The 22,269-nt window shown below is 39.8% G+C and overlaps 1 protein-coding gene across 9 annotated transcripts in view; it reads right to left on the bottom strand.

Annotated features, from left to right (window-relative positions):
* The window catches only part of LOC308403749 (multiple C2 and transmembrane domain-containing protein 1-like), a 156,059-nt gene that overhangs the window by 52,671 nt on the left and 81,119 nt on the right, over positions 1 to 22,269 (bottom strand). For 7 of the 9 annotated variants that reach the window (XM_080893449.1, XM_080893450.1, XM_080893451.1 and 4 more), the window contains exons 3-10: positions 20,247 to 20,389; positions 19,647 to 19,726; positions 18,359 to 18,470; positions 16,996 to 17,034; positions 12,535 to 12,699; positions 12,102 to 12,232; positions 11,171 to 11,357; positions 5,376 to 5,469 (exon numbers count right to left, since the gene is read on the bottom strand). In XM_080893449.1, the coding sequence (XP_080749575.1) occupies positions 5,376 to 5,469; positions 11,171 to 11,357; positions 12,102 to 12,232; positions 12,535 to 12,699; positions 16,996 to 17,034; positions 18,359 to 18,470; positions 19,647 to 19,726; positions 20,247 to 20,389 (951 nt within the window). The remainder of the gene's footprint in view (positions 1 to 5,375; positions 5,470 to 11,170; positions 11,358 to 12,101; positions 12,233 to 12,534; positions 12,700 to 16,995; positions 17,035 to 18,358; positions 18,471 to 19,646; positions 19,727 to 20,246; positions 20,390 to 22,269) is intronic. The other 2 variants (XM_080893445.1, XM_080893448.1) reach the window with 1 other exon arrangement.

Below are 22,269 nucleotides of genomic sequence, written 5' to 3'. Positions count from 1 at the left end.
TCCCCCCCACCAGTTGAAGAGCCCCCCAGGCGGCTCGACGCACCGGCGGCACCCTGCTCCAGGGCCGGGCCCCCATGCACCCACCCGCCCACAACCCCGGCAACACACCAACCAGGACCCAAGCCCCCGAGGCCCGGCCCGGGCCCCAGCCCAGAGACGGAGCGCCCCCAGAACCTCACGCCCATCCCGGACCCACCCAGGGGCAGCCAGGTTGCCAGGTCAGTAACCCACGTCCGTCAGCACAGACCCTCCCCTAGCCCCGCTGCACGCAGCCGCGAGGAAACAGTCACCTGAGAGCCAACAGAGCCCCCAACCGGACGTGACCGCTACCCCGGGTTGAGCCCCCCAAGGAAGATGCCTCCGGGGAACCCCCCGACGCCCTAAGCCTGTCCCTACCCCCTCACCAATCACAACAGTGAAGGCGGGACCAAACTATGACCCCCCACCCCCACTAGGTGATGGAGCTGATAAAAGGGGCCCAGAGCAATTGATCTAATGTGGTGGCAGAGGCTGTGTCAAGACTAATGTAATCTAATAGATAATTTCTATATTGGTTAGAATTAAGATTATTTTTATTTTTCCAGTTCATGAGGACTGTTTTCTTGGCTATGCATAGGGCAGTGAAGATCATATGGGCTATATTCTTTTCTGAAGTGACATTATCTAAGCTGCCCAGTAGACACACTAAGGGGGAAGTTGGAATGTTACATTTCAGACACTTTGATAAGTCTTCACATATCTCGCGCCAAAACTTTTGCACTGGTGGACAGAACCAAAGAGCGTGGATGTAATTGTCTGGTGTATTGCCTTGACAGTGTGAGCAGTTGTTGGAAGATGTAAAGCCCATCTTGAACATCCGATGACCTGTATAGTGCACTCTATGAAGTATTTTGTATTGTATTAATTGCAGACTGGGATTTTTAATTAATTTAAAAGTTTTTAAGCAAATCTGAGACCAGAAGTTTTGGTCTAGGTTGACTGATAAATCTGCTTCCCACTTTGCAGTAGGAAGGGATATTGATTCATCTAATTTAGAAAGTGTTCTGTATATTTTAGATAATAATTTGGGGGATTTAAGAGTAAGAAAATGTGCCGCACTTGGTGGTGTTTGTAATTCAACTTGACTGAGGTTAAATTTCTTTTTTACTATGGATTTAATTTGTTGATATTCTAAAAACCGTGTCTTGTTGATCCCATATTGTTCAACTAGTCTGTCAAATGGAATAAATTCTGTTCCCTCTAATATATGTTCTAAGTATTTAATTCCTTTACAACTCCATTCTGGGAAATTAATCATATTATTGTTTTGTAATATGTCAGGGTTATTCCAGATAGGTGTACGTTTGCATGGGATTAATGAAGACTCCGTTATTTTTAGAAACTCCCACCATGCTGTTAGAGAAAAGCTGATGTTGATACTTTTAAAGCATTCATGTCTTTTGATGTTTGAGCTAATAAATGGTAGGTCTGAAATCTCTAGATCCTTGCATAGTGCCTGTTCAACATCTAGCCAGGGCTCAACTAAGAAGGTATGTTTTAACCATTCTGAGATGAACTGAAGCCTGTTGGCTAAGAAGTATTGGTGAAAATTAGGCAGATCTAATCCTCCTCTATCCTTGGTTCTTTGTAGCGTTTTTAAGCTAATACGCGGGGGTTTATCTTTCCAAAGGAATTTGGAAATATATGAATCCAGAGATCTGAACCAATCTTGTGATGGTTTGTTAGGGATCATCAAAAATAAGTAATTTATTTTTGGCAAGATCATCATTTTTATAGTGGCGACCCTTCCCATGAGTGATATGGGTAAAGATTTCCATCTAGTCAGATCGCCTTCTACTTTCTTTAGAAGTGGGATGTGGTTTAGTTTAGTTAAGTCTGAAAGCTTAGGAGAGACATTAATACCTAAATATTTAATATTTCCGGATTGCAGTGGGGCAGAGGAAGAATTATGGAAGGAGCAGTTAATGGGGAGAACTGTAGATTTTGGCCAGTTAATTGAATAATCTGAAACTCTTGAAAACCAGTTTATTAAAGTAATTACCTCAGAGAGGTTGGTTTGTGTGTTTTGCAGAAAAAGCAACACATCATCCGCATAGAGACTGATTTTATGTTCTATGTTCTTACATTTTATGCCCTTAATTGTTGTAGCCTGTCTAAATGCTGCTGCTAGAGGTTCGATAAAAATTGCAAAAAGTGAAGGGGAGAGTGGGCATCCCTGTCTGGTGCCCCTCAGGAGACAGAAGCTGGAGGATGTCTGGTCATTTGTTCTGATACGAGCCGTTGGGGAATTGTATAATATTCTTATCCAGTTTATGAAAGAGTTTCCAAAACCAAATTTGTGTAAAGTTGCGAATAAAAATTTCCAATTAACTCTGTCAAATGCTTTTTCTGCATCTAGAGATAATATTATGGTTTCGATGTTTTTATCGTATGAGTAGTCTATTAAATTAAGTAATCTACGAGTGTTTGTTGAGGAGTGCCGACCTTTTATGAAACTAGTTTGGTCAGGATGAATCAAGAGGGGTGTCATTTTCTCTAATCTCTTTGAGAGAGCTTTGCAGAATATTTTAAGGTCTACATTTAAAAGAGAAATTGGACGATAGCTTGAGGGAAATAAAGGGTCTTTGCCTGGTTTTAGCAGGAGACTAATGTTGGCAGAATTCATATTTGGTGGTAGTCTGCCCTTTTCCTCGATTTCCTGCAACATGCTGTGGAATACTGGTGCCAAAATTGTCCAGAATTCTTTGTAGAATTCTGCAGGGAAGCCGTCTGGACCTGGAGCCTTATTATTGGGCATACTTATCAGGGCTTCCTGGAGTTCACTTGGCGTCAGTGGCGAATCCAGTTCCATTGCTTGACTGTCTAGTAATTTTGGAAGAGTTACGTTGTCAAGAAACATATCAATTTCATTTTTAGATGGGTTTATTTGTGGTGAGTATAAAGTTTCATAGAAATCCCTAAAAATGTTGTTTATTCTTCCAGGATCATATATTGTGTTCCCCGATAAATCTTTAGCAGCACATATAGTTATTTTTTCTTTATTTATTTTTAGCTGGTTAGCTAGAAATCGACCTGATTTGTTACTGTGTTCAAAATTCTGCAAGCGAAGTCTTTGTATAAGGAATTGTGTTTTTTTATTAATAGTTTCATTTAATTCTAGTTTTGTTTTGCATATTTTGTTCAATGTTTCCTGATCTTGGTGGGACGCGTAGGCTTCTTCTAGTGATTTGATGTTTTTTTCTAATTCCTGAATATTTTTGTTTTCTTCTTTCTTTTTGTGTGATGAGAAAGAAATTATTTTACCTCTCAACACAGCTTTCCCTGCTTCCCATAGAACAGAAGCAGATATTCCGGGAATGTCATTAAAGTCTAAATATGAAGTCCATTCCTTTTTAAAGTATTTAATAAAGTCTTCATCTTTAAGTAGTGATATATTAAATCTCCAGTTTTTACTTGGCGTAGTATTATTCTTGTGCATTAGTGTTAAAGATACAGGAGCATGATCGCTGACAGCTATAGGATGAATCTCAGTGTCTGAAATGTCACACAGCAGTGAGCTGCTGACCAAAAAATAATCCAGACGAGAGTAAGAGTGATGAACATGCGAGAAAAAAGTATATTCCTTACTGGTGGGGTGAAGAGAGCGCCATGCATCGCAAAGACCAAAGTCGTTCATATACTGTTTGATTATATTTGTGGACTGCCAATTACGCTGAGTTCCTGTTGTGTTGAGCCTATCCATTTCTTCATTTAGTCCAAGGTTGAGGTCACCGCCAAGAATGAGTGTGCAATCAAGGTGTTCAGAGAGTGCACTAAAAAAACCGTGGAAGAATGAGGGTTCATCAACATTTGGACCATATATACTAACAATACATAGTTTTTTGTTCATTATTGATAGTTTAATAATTAGAAATCTACCCTCTGGATCTATAACTGTATCGAGTACTGTAAAATTAACATTTTTATGTATTAAAATTGCTACTCCCCGTTGTCTAGAATTATAACCGGCTGCAAACACGTTAGGAAACTCAGGTGTTTTAAGTTCATTTAAACCTGTGACAGGTTTGTGAGTTTCTTGTAATAAAACAACATCTGCCTGTAGTTTTTTAAGCTGGTTAAATATTTTTAACCTCTTTCCTCTGGTGCCAGCTCCATTTACAAACCAAAATTTTTTTTAATTTAAATTGCTTTTAAACTTTTTTTTACTTTGCTAATCTAATTAATATGTATCCCATGTTATAACGTCCAAACTATTGCAAATGTTAGATACCAGTCCAACCTGAGCACATGCTAAGTAAAATATTACCGCTAGTTCCCAAGGCATGTCATATTTTACTGTGAAGTTAGTCTGTTGCAATAATTTCAAACCTCCGCAGGCTATAGAGATACTTCTAAAAAAAAAAACATGTTTTCAATAACTGTATCAAACCGGCAAAGACAAATTGAAAGACAAACGGCTAATAAACAATCCGCAGTTTTCCTCCGTTTATATTCCGAGAGGAATTCATGAAGCTTAGACAAACAAACGATGAACTCCCCAATATGGTCGCGGAGCAAATTTATGCTCCAAGTGAAATACATGAACCAGGGAACCATTTGGCTTGCACTCTGACTGCTCCAGCCGCTCCCTGCAATAACCCAAAATCAACCAGCTCCGCTCTGTGTTTGCTAATGGGACTATGGATGTTTCAAATAGAATAAAACTCCAGACTCTCTTTCTCTCTCTCGCCATCACACACACACACACACACATATTTTCTCCCTTTACTAGATAATACAGAGTGAAAAACTAGGCCTGTCCACTGTAGACCTAATTAAAAGTAAGAATTAATGGAGAATGGAGGATTCAGAGAGAGCAAGCAGAGAGAGCGCGGGAGGAGGGATGAGAGTGATTTGTTGGTTCAAATGTGTACTTTTTCTCTATTATTCAAATGAGCAGCCTGCATCTTTTCTAAAAATGCAGACAAATTTAGCGTCCTGCACAAAGTCGACTTTAACTCTCTCTGAGGAGTCTCGTAAAAGATCATCCCTTAAACAAAAATTACGCCCTGACTTTATCTTTGGTGAGATTTATGGCAGATTGCTGGTGGAGGAAACTGCTGTCTAGATGCGAACATTATGCAAAAGTTATTTAGAGCAAAAGATATATATTTGTCTTGATAGTGTCACCAATCAGATGTTCTAGCAGTGCTCAAAGTGATAGCAGAAACAGAAATTGCAAAACATCAGCAAAACTTTTTAAGTGTATAAATATATGAGCATGAATCTAAGTTAAAAATAAATCTATATATAGAAACTAATTTATGGAAATGTACAGCAAATGAGGACTACAGAGGGCACAGCACTGTTGTTTGGACTACAGGTCAGTGTCTTACCTGTGACATCTGCTGCCATTAAGCCCTCAGCCCTGATAACCTTAACTTGGACCACGCCGACATCTTTCAGGTTGTGGAATGACCTCCAGAGGCTCTGAAACATCCCAGAAACAGGGGTGAAAGGTCAAAGAGGATGGCAAATTAGCACCGAAGTGAAAGGCATGTCAATAGCCTGACATTTCATAAAGAGAGGAAAGGGTAGATTATGTCCTTTACCAGCCTTTATTTGAAAATGTAGAGCTGGCATTTATCGAGTCGGGTCTAGTGGAGAAATGGCTGGATTTAAATTTAATGAAATAGTTGTGCATGTCTATTTCAAGTGTTTCCTAATTTTTTACCTTTAAATGTTATGATTTTACCGAATTTTTCGGTAAAGTAGAGGAGCAGTGCTGAAATGACAACAGCAAACAAAAATAATAGGAGTCTTTGATTTCAGAAGCATCTTATTAAGTAGAATAACATCAAAGTTGTACAGACTTTAGCATTGAAAGGGAAATTTGTGGAAGTTTGTTACAATTGTTACTGCACAACAGTTTTTGCTATCTCAAATGCAAAGACATTTATACTCTGTTTTAAAGAAAACTAGCTTTTTACAGAGCAAGAAGTTATTCTATATGGATAATGTGAAAAGAAACAACAACAACACTGAGATCTAACTGATATTAATGTGCCTCTTTTGTGTTTGCTTCACACAGAGAGATAGGGAAAAATATGATAAAACATAATGTGCTGAGGAAACATAATAGGTGACGAATGACTTGCAGGCAAACAGAGCACATGAAGTCTACAGTGAGAAGGGATGCACTGTATGCACAACGTTTCAATAACCAGGACGAGGATGACTGTGTAAAAATGAGTCTGTAAATCTCACGAAGACCTGTGGAGATCATCGGCGCGACCACGAGGCGTGACCAGTCGCGCACACATGCAACCGCAAAGTTGTGCTTTTGTTCACACCCAGATTCTCAGGTATAAACACATGCATAGAAAACCTACACTCGGGCCAAATTGAGTAGCATGTCGGCGTGTCTTAAAAGCAGAGTGGAAATGCACTTCACTTCAATTTATTTCTCTCTCTCTGGCAATAACCCCTTCCATCCCCAAAGGAGTAATTATAATTTAAATTTCAGAGTCCGGGCCAGGCTACAGACTTAATTCATTATTACCAACTCTGTCAGACTCTGCCTGTTTCCAGCGATATCATTGTCCAAACGCTCTCTAAAGGAGATGAGAGGGGAGAGTGTGCGAAAGAAAGAGAGGGGGGAGAAACAGAGTGCGCAAAAGAGAGACATACAGAAAGAGAGCGCGAGAGAGGGGACAACTCTCGATTTTTAAGGCACGATTTCTCTGAAGATACAGCTGCTTGTTGTGATTATTGGTGAGCAGCAAAGAAGGCGGGGGAGAAAGAGGGGAGAAAAGAGTCGGCAAGAGGGCATGTGGGGGGCGGCAGAGGAAGAGGCAAGGGCAAACTAATAGCTGAACAGTTTGTGTGCTAGAGTTCAAACAGTAAACACGCCGCGATCGGAATGATCCAGCTGTTGGGCTGGGGATCGAAGATCAATACTTTTTTGGCAATGATCAAAGTGTGCCTATAGCGAGGAGTATTAAGAAATGGCACGGGGGTCTGGACATTAATCTCTGTAATGTATCCAGTTTTGACTTTGTTATTGGTCAGATTAAAAATTGTGTTAAAGTCAGATTTCAATCAAAAGCAAATGTTGTAAATACGTGTGTGCTTTCCTCTCAATACACAGATATGCAAAAATGGTACAAGACTAAATGACTTCTTTAATGTATTGATGCTGAGACCCCCCCGAAACGTTCCTATGTAATTCAGCCCCTCCTCCCACCATACGGACTCCCTGAGGGGACCTTTAGAGTTCAGCCTCAATCCATGATTGGTAGAAAGAACACACCCGACCTCCACAAGGATTCAAATCCTCATCAGAAAGACAGACAGGAATAGATGGCTTGGATAGACAGGTAGAAGGAAAGACAGAAAAGAGGCCAAGACCGACCCCCCCTACCCCTAGCGCCCCACTTATGGCTCCATCCACACCCTCATCAGCTCGCAGGTGGAATTATGGGGATAAGGAGGAAATGAAAAAGGAGGGTGGAGAAGAAAATTAAAGGACACAGAGTTGGCTTTCATAAGACAAACCCCTGCCCTGTCTTTGACTGACATCCTGTCACTATGATGTCTTCTTCCCGTCTCTGTCGCACTCCGCAGACACATAAACACACAAAGTGAATCAGCGCCGGCATAGACTTATGACTCACTGTCATCTTTTCAGCATGTCACCTTTCATCACCACCGCATAACATTTCACACTCACACGCAAACATATATACATGGTTCTGATTCGCTCTGATTTCATGCAAGGCAGCTGTAGGTTTTGGAGTCAAGCACCCCAGTAGCTGTCCACTAACTTCACATCCTCAGGGCTTAATGGTAAACATTTGGCTCTCACATAATCTAAACACTAACGGGTTTAGATGTGAGCCTAACTGAATGACATATTATGCACTTTATTTGTCTGAATTTTGTGTGGCTGATGATGATAAGCATCTGAAAAAGGGGAAGGCTATTGCCTGACTATACTAAAGCATTTATAGAGTTATAGGTCAGTTGGTTAACAGACACAGTAAAAATTATGTGATGTTCATTGATATGGAACAATCAAAGATTCCCTGCATAGGATTTTAATCGGCTGCCATCTCTTATTTAAAACAAATCGAGCCTGCACGCAACCTGAGGCGTGGTTATAGCAAGAGTTTTTCAAACTGGCATCACCTCTAGCAGCTCTAAGTGTGCTTCTGTGACAACCTGCACAAACTGAAGGCTGCTGTAAACTGTCTGCATCCCCAAAACCTCCTTTATTTTAAGAGTCTCTGCCAAAGTTGCTCTTTGCTCATCTCACAACTTAGCGCAGCCCCTTATTTCACTTCCTGTCCAGGTTGTGTCCTTTTGCTTCACCTTAGAGCAGTGCTCCAAAGTGGGTCGAGGGGTGTGCGTGTGTGTGTATGCGTGTGCGTGTGTATGCATGCGTGCAACACAGCACATGGGGGTGTATGGTGAAGTACCACCACTTTAGTGGAGGTCACCATGTCCTCCTCGTCTCATCCACCCATCTTGTGGCCAACTCAAGCCCATTAAGAGCCATTAGTGTGTGTGCTACTTTGCCATCATAATGCATAAATCTCTTTCTCTCATTTTCCCTCTCTGCCTTCATCCCTTTCTACTTCTGGGAAACAGTAATTAGGGATGAAGGAAAGGTTACAGTGAGCAATAGAACGTCTAAGGTAGTTGCCTATGAGTGAGTGCATTGCACCATGTTGCATATCTCCATTGTCAGATGCATTCAAATTAGTTGGCACAGAAAATCTTGTGTATTCATTTACTCGCACACATGCAGAAGCAAGCGCACGCAGGCACACAGTGACCTGGCAAAAACACAGACACAAAAATCTATTACAATTCAGAAGATATTAATGAGCTCAGTGCTATCAAAATGTCCCCGCACTCAGATGTCTGTTATCGTATTTCATCAATGGCCACAGATTGAATTGGGGAAAAAACCAAACAAAAAAAAAAACCCAAATTGGAGCCATTTGAGGTGCGCTCGTAGCGTTTGTGTGGAACAAAGTGACAAGGACATTTCCAGTTTGGAACACAATGATTCTCTAAAACGAAGACAGTAATATCTTCTTAAAAACGCTAGATTTACATGTAGGTGTGTTTGCAATCCACTGCTACACCTAACCTTAAAGTTATCTTTTGTGCGCCTTTTCATCACGAGCAGAGTGTCTACGCTGCCGAAGGGTGCGACAAGCGGACGATTTTGAGTTTTCTTATGAAGGTATCTGCTTTTCAAAGCTGCGATTCCCTGCCATTTTATTAGTTACACACAGGTAGACGCTTTTTTTTTTGCACATGTCCATACATGTGAGCTTGTTTATGGCTAGCAGTAGTGCATGCTTTGTGCAGGCTTGTGCTGGACAGCTGATTTTTCAAGCAGATAATACCAGTCGGTAAAAATGTGCCTACACATACACCTACGCCTGCACACATCCACACATGCACACACTGGGCAGATTAGTAGGCTTTGAGCAGCACTGTTATGTATTACTGGTGGTACTTGGTCTTAGCAGTGCTCTTTGATAAGGTACATCTTTATTAAATTCTCCAACTGAAAGACTGCCAGTCTGAGGAAAAGGAATATGTTAATAGGTAAAGACCATTCAAGTCTCCAAACCGACCTCACCATGCCCCTCCATCTGCAACCCCCCACCACCTTCCTTCACCCTCTATCTCGCCATCCCTTCATCTAACAGGAGCCATAGCGGCAACAGACAAAGAACTGAGGTTGCTGGGAGAGCAGGAGAGAAATGGAGAGAGAGAGGAGTAGGAGAGAGAAGGAAGCAGGAAAAGAGGTAGGTGAGGAAAGTAAAATGTGTCGCCTTCAACCGAGCAGAAAAACGGGGTCTGCATGAGTTGTGAGAGAGGTGAAATAGCTTTTTCTTTTCATTTTACACGCCTTCCCTTTTCGGCGCAACCCTCACCCTTTACCCCTCGCCCCCTATTACACACATTCAGGCAAACACACATACACGCACCCATTCTCCTAGCCCTCATTTTGTGACTGTCAGGAGAGGCACAGCGTGTTTGTGTCTCAGTCCTCGAGCTCCCCCCTCTGATGTTGTGTGGTTTCTGCAACGCGTAGCAGAGCGGTCGACCTCCCGTGGCTAGCCAATAAGGCACCGCCACGGTTATGTAGGTCGTGGCACCGATGTTCGGCAACTGCAGCTTAGGCACACATTGAAAGAGGCATACACACACCAGCTAGGATGTGCTACTGGGTACCAGTTCAGATGTAGAAATCCAAACAAATTGTCTAATCTCACAAGTACCGACAGCCCAGGTGAAAACACACAGACACGTATGATACACCCACATGTACACAAGCAGATCTGTTTAAGTCAACATACGTTCCAACAACTCGCCCAGACAATTAAATCCAATAGGTCATAAAAATAAATAAATAAATCAGGGTGAAACTCAAATTAACCAATTAGGCAAACAAATATCCTACATATGGTAAAATGAAATTTTACAGTGAAACAAATTTGGCTGCAGCACTGAGAGATAGCATGACACATAATTCTGTTGATGGACAGAGAAATGTCCCCTGTGTGGAAGCTGTCACTGAATCAAATCCATTTAAGTGTGTGTGTGTGTATTTTTTGCATCAAGATGTAAAGATGACAGGGTGTGAAGGGTTAACTAGACTAAGACAAAGACACAAAACCATTGTGTTGAGTGGAGGGCCTCTGAAGCAGATGGGGCCTTAGGGCTCTCTCCCGCTTGCTCGTTGCCCTTCACTTTCTCCCTCACTGTCTGTCTCCCTCTAGCTTAACGATAACTGGCTTATGAGCTCGGACATTTTCAGTCAAACGACTGAACCCGCTTGCACTGCTTTCTTGACCTCTCAACCCCCGTATCCGTTTCTGTATCTCCTACTCTGTTGCCTTTCACATCATCTAATTATAAATCAAATCTAAGCACACTGGCTTGTGAAAAAAGACATCTTGATGAGAGAAATTACTCTTCACAAAATGTGATTGGCCATTTTGCCACACTGTCAGGTATATGTCTATATACAAATACCTATAAGTATATGGATATAGAGTAGCTCTGATGTAATTTCTTTTCCTAAGCGCTAACATATTGTGTACTTTCCTCACAAAATTATTAATGCAATCACAGCTTAACGTAAGCTCAAATGCTAACTCACATATCTCTGCTTGATCTGGTGCCGCTCGTGCGGGTCATCCAACATGTTGACTGACAGGTCTGAGATGGAAACAGCAGCAGAAGCAGTGAGTGTAACCAAAAGCACCAGAACACCTTCACCTTCTTCCAGTGGCAGGTCCAATTTGTGTGTGTGCTCTTTACTAAGAAGCGACAGGTCAATGGTACACCTAGAGAAAAGAATAAACAGACACAAAATGAGAAAGTTGTAGACTTTGTGATGAAACTGACAATGAAACATACTGCAGGCCTTATATACTAAAAGAGACAAACAAAGTCATGGTAGGGGTTTGTGTTTACAGAAAGAAATGTGTCTAAATTACTGCAGAGCGCCCGTGAAATAAAAGAAGAATATAGAGAATCTCAGGTTTCTTTTGTTCATTTTTTATCACCTCACTAACTGAAGTTAAGCATCACTTAATAAGCAAACATCTTGTGTAAGATAAAAGCAACAGACGGAAATTCAGCCAAAGCTGACACCATTAATACCTTTTAGAAGACACTTGAAAGCATCTTCTCTTGATTGAATTGATTTCTTAGCATGCCTTTAATATATCTACAGCTAAAACAGAGGCAGGCCAACAGTAATTGCTTTACTTGGGCCAAACAGTTCAAAGCAAAGGTTTGCTCAAGTACATCCACTCTGATGAAAGACAAATGAAAGAAATCATTCTCACTATGAAAGACTGTAGGGCAGTGTTTCAATATGCACAGGATTGAGATGCTCTGCAATAATCAATGCTGAGAATTAGGCAAATAAGACAACTTTGTACTAAAACTAACCCTTACTAAAATGCACCTTTTATCAGCCTGAATAAGCAGTAAGCCTTAATCAACCATACAATTAAAAAAAACAAAAAAACAAAAAGCAAACAAAACAAAATATCCAGACGCTCCGGTAAAGACCATCGTACCGTCCCATGAAGTCGTCCTTCTTGCCAGCATCTTTGTCCCAGACTGTAATGTCCACAAAGCCTCCCTGCTCATCGTACAAGTGGAAATCAAACTGTTCTCTCCACTGAGGGTTCAGCGTTTTTGAAATTGTCTGAAAAAAAAAAAATCAAACAAGGACATTCACTCTGCCCATGTGTCCATTTGTTAATGTGAGCTATAATTTGTTAGATAATATATGAGCTGGAACCGCTATCAAAATAAAGAGAGTCAAATAAATAGTATAAAGAAATAACAAGTAAAATAAAGAGCATAAAAAATGTAAATATGCCTGCAGAAAGATAACACACAACTAGAGCTGATTTTAAAGACTGATACTGATATTTGGTGACTCGAAAATTATAAAGTTTTATCAAAATTCTATAATCTTAACATCATCTCATTCGTGTGGCTTACCTTACTCTTGTACTTTTGGTGACCCATCCTGAATTTGACGTAAGGGTCACTGAGACCATTGGCATCCATTGGCTGCAGGCCATGGCCCTCTATGAGACTGATGCTGACTATACCTCGCCATAACTGGGCTTTTCGGTGTACATCCGACAGACGCATACTCTGATACTGCAGCAATCACACACACACACAAACACACACGTACACATTTATACATTTGCATGCACATAGAAACAAACCCACAAAATAGAAGAAATTGCAGCATTCATCAATTTATCAAGGCTTGCATACACTTTGCACTTCATTCACTGGAAAATAACCGATATCAAATGCATTGAGGCGACACATAAAGAGCAGGCACAAGAAACAAGATAATACTTGAACATAAAATGTGGTAATTCAAGGTAATTTGCTATGTATGAGTTCACCTGACATGCCAGGGCCTCGCTATAAATTACAGCACTGCATTATCCACTTACTGTGAACAATTTCTTGGCAATGCTAAAAAGCGTTATTACTGTGAGTATCAACATTTCATCCATATTTGTGCAAAAATGCACAATATGTATCATAACCTCCTTTTATTCTTAAACAGGGTACAGCAGCGTGAATATTCATTTTTATTGTACATATTCTAAACATTATGTTAGAAAAAGGAATAAAAGGGAACAGACTTGTCAGTTTTTACTCCAAAACTTGGGGAACCTCGCAGTTACTTATAGTTTTCCTCTGTACAGTACATTATTATTCCATCTGGCTACTGTAAACTACTGTAATTCAGATTGATTATTCTCCATATTTTAAGTCTTTTTTTACCCTCAACACTTTTCTTAGCACTTACAGGCCTATTTAACCTCTCTTTGAATCGTGTCAGTATCCTTCACTAAAACAAAGAGCAGGGTTATTTATTTGTCAAACAAATACACTTCCACTTTCTCCCTCTGCCTTGCTCTCACCTCCTTCCTTGTTAGGAAGAACATATTAGCATAGCTTTTGTTTTGAGGGTGAATTTCATTAAACTCTGAACAAACCCTGCCTCGCAAGCGCAGGCCTTTGATCTAGAGATGGAGCTTCTTAATTTCCATTCTCCAGACATTAAACATTGGGAATAGCTCCCTGCATTAAATCCAACCTCCCATACAGCAACTCCCACATCCTCCATGGCTCCCGTTCACTGCTACCAACACGCTATATGCTAATGATGAGAGGTCGCTGTTATGTCCTACTGTATTAGAGCACAATCCCTTTTCCCTTGCATCCTTCTTTTTTGTTCCCACATATTTGTTGTTATAGAAAACCATGGGCTATTTGGATTAGGAATCCATATCTCACTGCCAGAACACAGCAGGATGGAGCGCATACACAAAGATGTTCACAGGCTGAAAGTCTTTTAATACAGTTTAAGAACTAATACTGTGTTGCACAGGGTTAAACTTTTGCCAGCCCTCTCGAAGCAGAAAACATATAAAAAATATTCCCAAAATCAGCATTTTGCCCTGTGGTAAAGTTAGAGAGACCTGTATTAACATGCCTCTGCCTCCTAATTATTATTTTAAAGTTTGCATCTTCTACACAGTGGGTTCAATAGTCATATATGCTTCTTTAAGGAAGAAGCGGTGGTGTAAAAATAACTATGTACTGTATGCAACACAGAGGCAAGCAGTGCTTTTTTGGTGGGGTAGCAAAAGCAAATAGTTAGTGTTTCAGTGAATTCCCGAGTCACAGGCAGGGTGGCACAGTTTGAAGGCTTCAAAGGCTTGGTTTGGGGAGGCACGATACAGCAGGACGCCTGCCCATCTCCAAACAAACATACTTCAAATGTCTCTTGGTGGATATCATAAAGTTTCTATCTCAATAACACTAAAAGTGAAATGTGAGTAAAAAAAACAAACAAACAAAATAAAAGTGTGAATAAACTCAATTTTGAGCTCAAAATTGTTCCTGTCACTAAAATTGCTGAATTGAAAGAACAGACAAGGTATGTGCATCATGCACGAGCCAGTAAGAAGAAGCGGAACATCAAACAGCATGCTTTCTGTTCAACCTCACAGCCAACAAGAATCACAAAAAATGAAATCAAAAGTTAACAGCCCCTTATGTGCGGCAAGATGGGAACTCATAATGACGTGAAAATGTTTTTTCACTGGATGGAAAAGGGGTCTAGGAGTGTCCTGTAGTCAGTAAAAAAGTCAAAAGTCAACAATACTTCATATCTCACAGTGTATTTGCTGTAGAGGACTTCTTAAAAACCCCAGAATAGAAATCTGCCTTATTTTCCCACATAATAGCTGCAATGCACTGCAAATCAAGGGTGGAAGAAGCACAGAGATCTCACTGATGAATGATTCGAACTGCTTCAAAGTGTAAAAATCAGTGGAATCACAAAAAAGAAAATTCTGAAGCTGCATTATTACTGACTGATTTCACAAAAATGGCACCAAAGTTAGCAAGTTTTTAATAAAAGTTCTAACAATTATTGCTGATCTTTACAACTAGTACAGCAAGTGCTCTTGAAAAAAAATGCTACTGACTGTAAGGTATTTCCTCCACCCTTAATATTTATATCACATATAGTTAGGTCCATACATAGTTGGAGAGCTGTTCACAGAAACATATTTCAATTATAGTTCTATAATGGACATGGACATAATGTGCAGACTCTAAGCTTTAATCTGAGGGTGTCCACAGTCAGATCGGATGAAGGGTTTAGGAGTTTCAGCTCCTCCTGCCAACCTCTTTTTAAAGTGACTCAAAGGCTATTTCATGGGCAGATGGTGGATAATTCTTTATTATGTCATTATCATTCAAGCAGATAAAAGCCCTAGAGTTGATTTGAGGTGTGCAGCTTGCATTTGGAAGATTTTGCTGTGAACAGACAGCATGAGGTCAAAGGAGCTCTCCATGTAGTTGAAACAAGCCACCCTTAAGCTGAGAAAACAGAAAAAAGAAAAAAAAACATCTGATAAACTGCTACAATATTAGGAGTAGCAAAATCTACAGTTTGGCACATCCTGAGAAAAAAAAGAAAGCACTGGTCAACTCAGGAACGCAAAAAGACCTGGACATCTATGGAAGACAACTGTGGTGGATGATCGCAGAGTTATTTTCATGGAGAAGAGAAGCCCCTTCACAAAAGCCTACCAAGTGAACAATACTCTCCAGGAGGAAGGCGTATCAATATCCAAGTCTACCATGAAGAGAAGACTCCATGAAAGTAAGTACAGAGGGTTCACTGCAATTTGCAAGCCACTCATAAGACTGTGGCTTATGAAAAAACCAAAAAAAAACCCCCCAAAAAAACCATCTAAAAAAGAATATATATAACAGTTCTGGAAAAACATTGTCTGGACAGATTAAACCAAGATCAACCTCTACCAGAATGATTGCAAGAAAAAAGTATGAAGAAGGTGTGGAACAGCTCATGATCCAAAATATACCACATGATCTGTAAAACATGGCGGAGATAGTGTGGTGGCTTGGGCGTGCTTGGCTGCCAGTGGCACTGGGACACTAGTGTTTATTGATGATGTGTCACAGGACAGAAGCAGCCAAATGAATTCTGAGGTGTTCATATACGTACTGTCTGCTCAAAACCAGCTAAATGCAGTCAAATTGATTGAGCGGCATTTCATAATACTGAAACACACAACCATAGCAACCCAGAAGTTTATTACAGGCCAAGTCTGTCGTCTGATCTTATCCCAGTTGAGCATTTCACTTGTTAAAGACTAAACTTTGGACAGAAAGGCCCACAAACAACAGCAACTGAAAGCTGCTGCAGCAAAGGACTGGCAGAGCATTAAAAAGGAGGAAACCCAGCATCTGGTAATGTCCACGAGTTCAAGCATTCAGGCTGTCATTGTCAGCAAAGTATTAGAAATGAACATTTTATTTTCAGTTATTAAATTTGTCCAATTACTTTTGAGGCCTTGAACTGATGGAATTGTGTTAAAACGATTTCGTTGCTCACATTTTTATTCAATGTTTTTGTTCAACACGCTGAATTAAAGCTAAAAGTCTGCACTTCAACTGCATCTGAGTTGTTTCGTTCAAAATTCATTGTGGTAATGTACACAATCACAGTCAGAATAAAGTCGTCTCTGTCCAAATATTTACGGACCTGACTGTATGACTTGCCTTCACATGTGCGAAGAATAGTTCACCTTTAAGCTCACTTGCATTCCAAAAATGAGCTGACATAACCTCAGCAGATGCAAAGTATATTGCAGCTTGTGGAAAATAAGCTGGTGACAATGAGAACTGGAGAAATATTAAAGAAAAAAAAAACTGCCAATACCACATTTGTGGAAGGAGGAAACGGAGGAAGGGAGGGGGGAAGGGCCACGGAGACTCCATCCATGTACCAGAACACCAGTGAAGAAGGACAGGTGAGGTGCAGTGCGGTCGGTAGTGGGGTTACAGTACAGTTAGAGGTTTCATGAGTTACATGCTGTTTTAGTTTACCTTACTAGATCGTTTCCAGTTCCTTCTCAAAAGCATGGTCTGTAAATGAGACAAAGCGGTTACAGAAAACCCCCCAGTATCTCCCTTTAAAGGCTGAACGGCCAGAGGTTAAAGGGCATGGAGGTCAGTGATAGGGGTGTGAGGGGGACAGGGAGAGTAGGGCAGCCACAATCATGCAAGTTAAGTGAGTGTACAGTATAAGCACTCTATGGAGTCAGAAATTATTTATTTGTATAATATACACTGGTGCCTGTTGATAAATTTCACACATTTTAATAATTATTTTCTATACACTTGTTCTTCCTGCCCTTTTCCATCGTAGACCCAAGCAAAGGCAGCACCTAAAGCTCTTACCTGCTTACATATTTGAATTATTCTAATTAAGTATTTCACTTTGCTGGACACACAAATAGATTTTGTGGTGGCAAGATATAAAAATCTCCTTAAAATGCATTGAGTCTTCTTCACTGCCTCGCACTGTGTCACAGATTTTGGCCCTCTCTGTTTTTGAGAAAAAAATGAAGAAATAAATCCCATCGTGTTAAACAAACGCTCATCAACTTTAATATAACTGAGTAAAGTCCCATTGTTGATGCTGAGTTGTCATCGGTTGCTCGGGGATCTCAAAAAGCGAATTAAAGTTATATATTCCATCTTACAGGTTCGTACCAGTAGATGGCATCAGAGAGAATTTATTACTATAACCTTGTACTCAATTTTTCACAGTGGGAGAAATCCAAACTGGTGCTTAACCTAAATAGAGTTTATTTGTTCTGTCAATTGTGGACTCTCTGAACTACAGTAGCAAATAAGCTGCAGAATTAAGACATCAGATCAAAAGGAATAAAATATTTCCCCCATGACTCTGCCTTGGTCTGAATCGAGCATGCAGGGGTCCAATTAACCAAACAAATAATTGAACATAAATAAATGCAACTCCGAAATCCATTGCACGTCCGCAGAGGCACGAGCTAACATAATTAGGAAAGAAGATCCAGTGCTCTTTGAACATGCAACTTTTCCACACAACATATTCATTACACTTTAGTTTATGCATATGTATTTGCTGAGTTGAGTTTCTACTAAGTGAGGCTGAACGAAACCAGCACATTGTTCTTTAGCACAACTTGAACTTCATTTATGTCCTAAAACTATTGACCTTTCTAGTGTCTTTCAGAAAAGTGATGCTAAAGTGAAGGATTAGGAATATGATTCATCCATGTTGATCTACTGTAGGGATGCGATACTCTTTATTTTAAAATAAAAGAGTGATTCCCCCGAAAAAGGAGGATTTGTGGTGTATGCATGAAAAGACAGAGATGAATGAAAAATCAGAGTTATTATAGATTTCCAGATTTCTTACAGCATCCCTCACGTCTCCCTCCTTTGGTGTCAGAGTAACGGATAGTTCCAGGCTGCCCAGGTTATGTTCAGGGTACTGTGGGTCCTTCAGGTCCAGTGTCACGTCCAGTGCCCTTTGGAGATAAACAATAAGCCATATTCACATGTTGTTTCCTGTACATATATAGTGTACAAGCAGTAAAATGCATTGTGGAAATCTGATTAAAAAAATTCACTCTGTGACGTTATTAGTGAATTTTATGTTAACATCAACACAGCCAACATAAACAAGTTATCGAGCTAATTTAACCTTTTACTAATTCGCTTTCAAGGTCTTTATACAGTTTTTACGGCAGGTGTCTTAACTTGTCATAGGTGTAAAAGCGCTGAGTTATACTTGCTCTATGACCTCTTACATGAGGTCATATTCTCCTCTGTAAAAACAGTATATTGTGTAAGCTGACTTCCCATCACACTGATTGCCTACTAGGGCAACCGATTAGACTGGACTCATCATTATTATCAGAAATAACACCTGCATATAGCAAGAGTAAATGTGTGCTGTTGCCAGTTTAGATTCACCCAGCCCCTATGTGACTAGAAATAAAACAAGCCAAGGTAACCAAAGTCATATTCATGTGCCTTTTCCCTGAGATGTTCACACTATATAATGCAAAATAATCAATTCCACTTGAGATACTATACTTTATACTGTAACAAACGGCTGTAAAAACACAGTACACTTAGATTATCAAAAATATTGATGGATCTGAGCTACTTTACAAACTTACATTATTCCTTTTGTTTTTGTAAGCTTAGATTTAGATGTACAGTACTTATAAAGCCAGTTACTCGATAAATTTTACTGTATTAAACTCTTAATATAGATTATAATGGAAACACGAAAATGACCATATGATACCAGTCTATCAGCTCATTGTATTATAAAGGTCATGTTCTATATTCTATGTTCTATATTATATTTAATTTTACAGTAACAAACTGTAAAAATAAATATGTCTGTACATTACTTTAAATAACAGGGATATTTGTTGCAGTGTATGTCTGTCTATGGTTTCACAGGCAAACGTTTAGCTTCATGAAAATATGAGCTGAAGTACCAAAGATTGCCACTAGAGGGAAGTCAAAGACTATATCTACTTGCTAGTACAGGCTTTGAAGGCAATCCATAGATACAGAGTCAATCAGACTGCTTACTTAATAGGGAATCAAAAAGACTAAGGGTGTAAAAGTGCATTAAAAAAAAAGGCAGGTAATAAAATATTATAAGTCAAATAAGAGAAAGAGACCTCTGATGTTCCAGTGACTCCAGATAGAGGTATGCTGAGCCCATGAAATCATCCTGAAGTCCAAAGTCATAGTCAAAGACCTACAAAGGGACAAATATAAAGCAGCTACTTTAAGTACAGCAATGGTACAAATGAAGACCTTTTACCCTTTATAACTTCTACAGAAATATTTAACATTAACTTAAAGAAAGACATTTTAGAGCTAGGTGACATATAGGCAGCACGGTGGCACGGTGGTTAGCACTGTTGCCGCACAGCAAGAAGGTCCTGAGTTCAATTCCACCATCAGGCCGGGGTCTTTCTGTGTGGAGTTTGCATGTTCTCCCCGTGTTTGCGTGGGTTCTCTCCGGGTACTCCGGCTTCCTCCCACCGTCCAAAGACATGCAGCTTGTGGGGATAGGTTAATTGGAAAATCCAAATTGCCACTAGGCGTGAATGTGAGTGTGAATGGTTGTCTGTCCCTGTGTGTTGGCCCTGCGACAGACTGGCGACCTGTCCAGGGTGTACCCTGCCTTTCGCCCTATGACAGCTGGGATAGGCTCCCGCGACCCTGAAAAGGATAAGCGGAAGCGAATGGATGGATGGACTTATCTTCTGTACCTTTACATACAGTGGGTCCCTCAGGGTTTCCACCAGAAGGCTAACTCTCTCATCCCACACTGGGTTGAGGTTCTTATGGATGGTCTTGCTTCTAAACACTTCCTTCCCTGCAATCTTAAACTTCACGTATGGATCACTGGTCCCTAAGAAGAAGAAAAGCAAACACATAAAAACACACAGTCATATGTGATTAAAATACAATTCTGACATAGGCTGTCGATTTAAATATTGATTGGACAAAGGCATTTTTCATTTTCCCATTATTTTAATGGTCAAACTGGCATTACCTTCTTCACTTTGTGGAATTTACTGAAGAGCAGCAACTCTTTTGTGAAAAAATATTTGCTTCTGCCCACTGATAATAGAGTAATCAGGACTTACAGGATTTTGTCAAAATAAAAATAAATAAATACTGCCTCTGCACAATTTCTTAACATGAAAACTGTATTTTTTAATTTTATTTATTATTTTAGACTATTTTTATTTTGTATTATTTATGCCAAACCCCCTCAGATCAATTTTAAATACAAACATATGAAAAGCTTGATATGCTACTGTGAAGCAGGCTCGGAGAGAATCGGCCACGTGACTCAAAGTTACGGTCATGTGATACAAATATGAACGCTGGCTTTATATGACCACTAGGTGACGGCATTGGTTCGTATTGGTGTTATTCTGTGGAGCACAAACTGCAAACAGGCACCGATGCTTACAATGAATGCAAAAACAATTAACTTTAATGGGATCAACGAACCAACCTAACAAATTTCCCACGTGTGGGAATAAAGGTTATCTTATCTTATCTTATCTTATCTTATGTTGTCTTATATTACATGGAAGCAAATAAATCTAATTTTAACCCATACAGAAATAATTTTAGATCAAATCAATAAAATGTTATTTTACAGCTGTATCCCATTACTTAAAACACAAGCTGCACTCTGAGAGGTTATGTGCACATTTATACATGACTGGCTGTTAAACTTCTCGTATGTATCCACATGTATGTGAGCTACTTAAGCACTGATTCTACGATTCCTCAACAAGCATCTATATTGTTCAGGACAGTAAACCCTTCCCCTTCAGTCAATTAGTCAATTATAGTTTAAGGGCTTCACATACACAACAACACTGGGAAAAAAAACAAATTAAAAAAAAATATATATATATACACACACACACCCACACACACAATCCTGTTCAAATAAGTATTTAAGGAAGAAAAACTACTCTGTAAAGCCACTCTTAATGTGGCTGTACCTGACAGTGAGTAGTACAGTGGTACAATGAAAAGCACCAATGCTGACTCTATTCCTGTTAAGTCAAAACAAAGTTTAAATGCAAGAGCAAGGAAGTGTGTCATTAGGAGTTTCCTAAAACTGTTGGTAAAATGTGCTTCCTGAATCGAGGCTGTTTCAAAGTTTGGGGAATGAAAACCAAACTGCATCCTCAACTATTTTGTCTCTCTGCCTAACAGTTTGGCAGTGAAGGATCTCAGGGAGTGAACTGGAACATAACATGACAGATTGTCAGAAATGTTCGATGGTCCAAGACAGTGTAAGGCTTTATATACAAGAGCCTTTTAAAGTGGATTCTGTACAATACTGGAGGCCAGTGCAGAAACTATAGTGACTTCCTCTTGGTTACTTGTGTTAGTGAACCTTGGAACCTCTAAATTAGCTACAGCCTGCTAATGTTTTTCTTTTCTTAGAAAATCCAGCCAAGAGAACAGAAATAATCCGGTTTACTGTAACTAAATGTATGAACAAGTTTTTCTGAATCATGGAGAGTCATTAAGGATTGCACTTTGGAGACAGTGAAAAGAAGCACATCTTGGTAATGAAATCTAAATTATGTGGGATTTGAAAAAAGAAGGTTTAAAATAACTCCAAGACTCTTAACTTGTGGCTTTAGTTTGTCAGCTGCCTAACTTACCACAAATGTACAAAGTTACAGTGCATTTTGAATGTGTCCCAATGCCAGCAGTTTTTGAAGACGAAAACAATTTTATTGTTGCAAAGTT

This window comes from Rhamphochromis sp. 'chilingali' (genome assembly GCF_963969265.1).
Source record: "Rhamphochromis sp. 'chilingali' genome assembly, chromosome: 10".
Lineage (NCBI taxonomy): Eukaryota > Metazoa > Chordata > Actinopteri > Cichliformes > Cichlidae > Rhamphochromis > Rhamphochromis sp. 'chilingali'.
The sequence above is the reverse complement of the archived record's forward strand: the minus strand, read 5'-3'. Positions and strand labels throughout refer to the sequence as shown.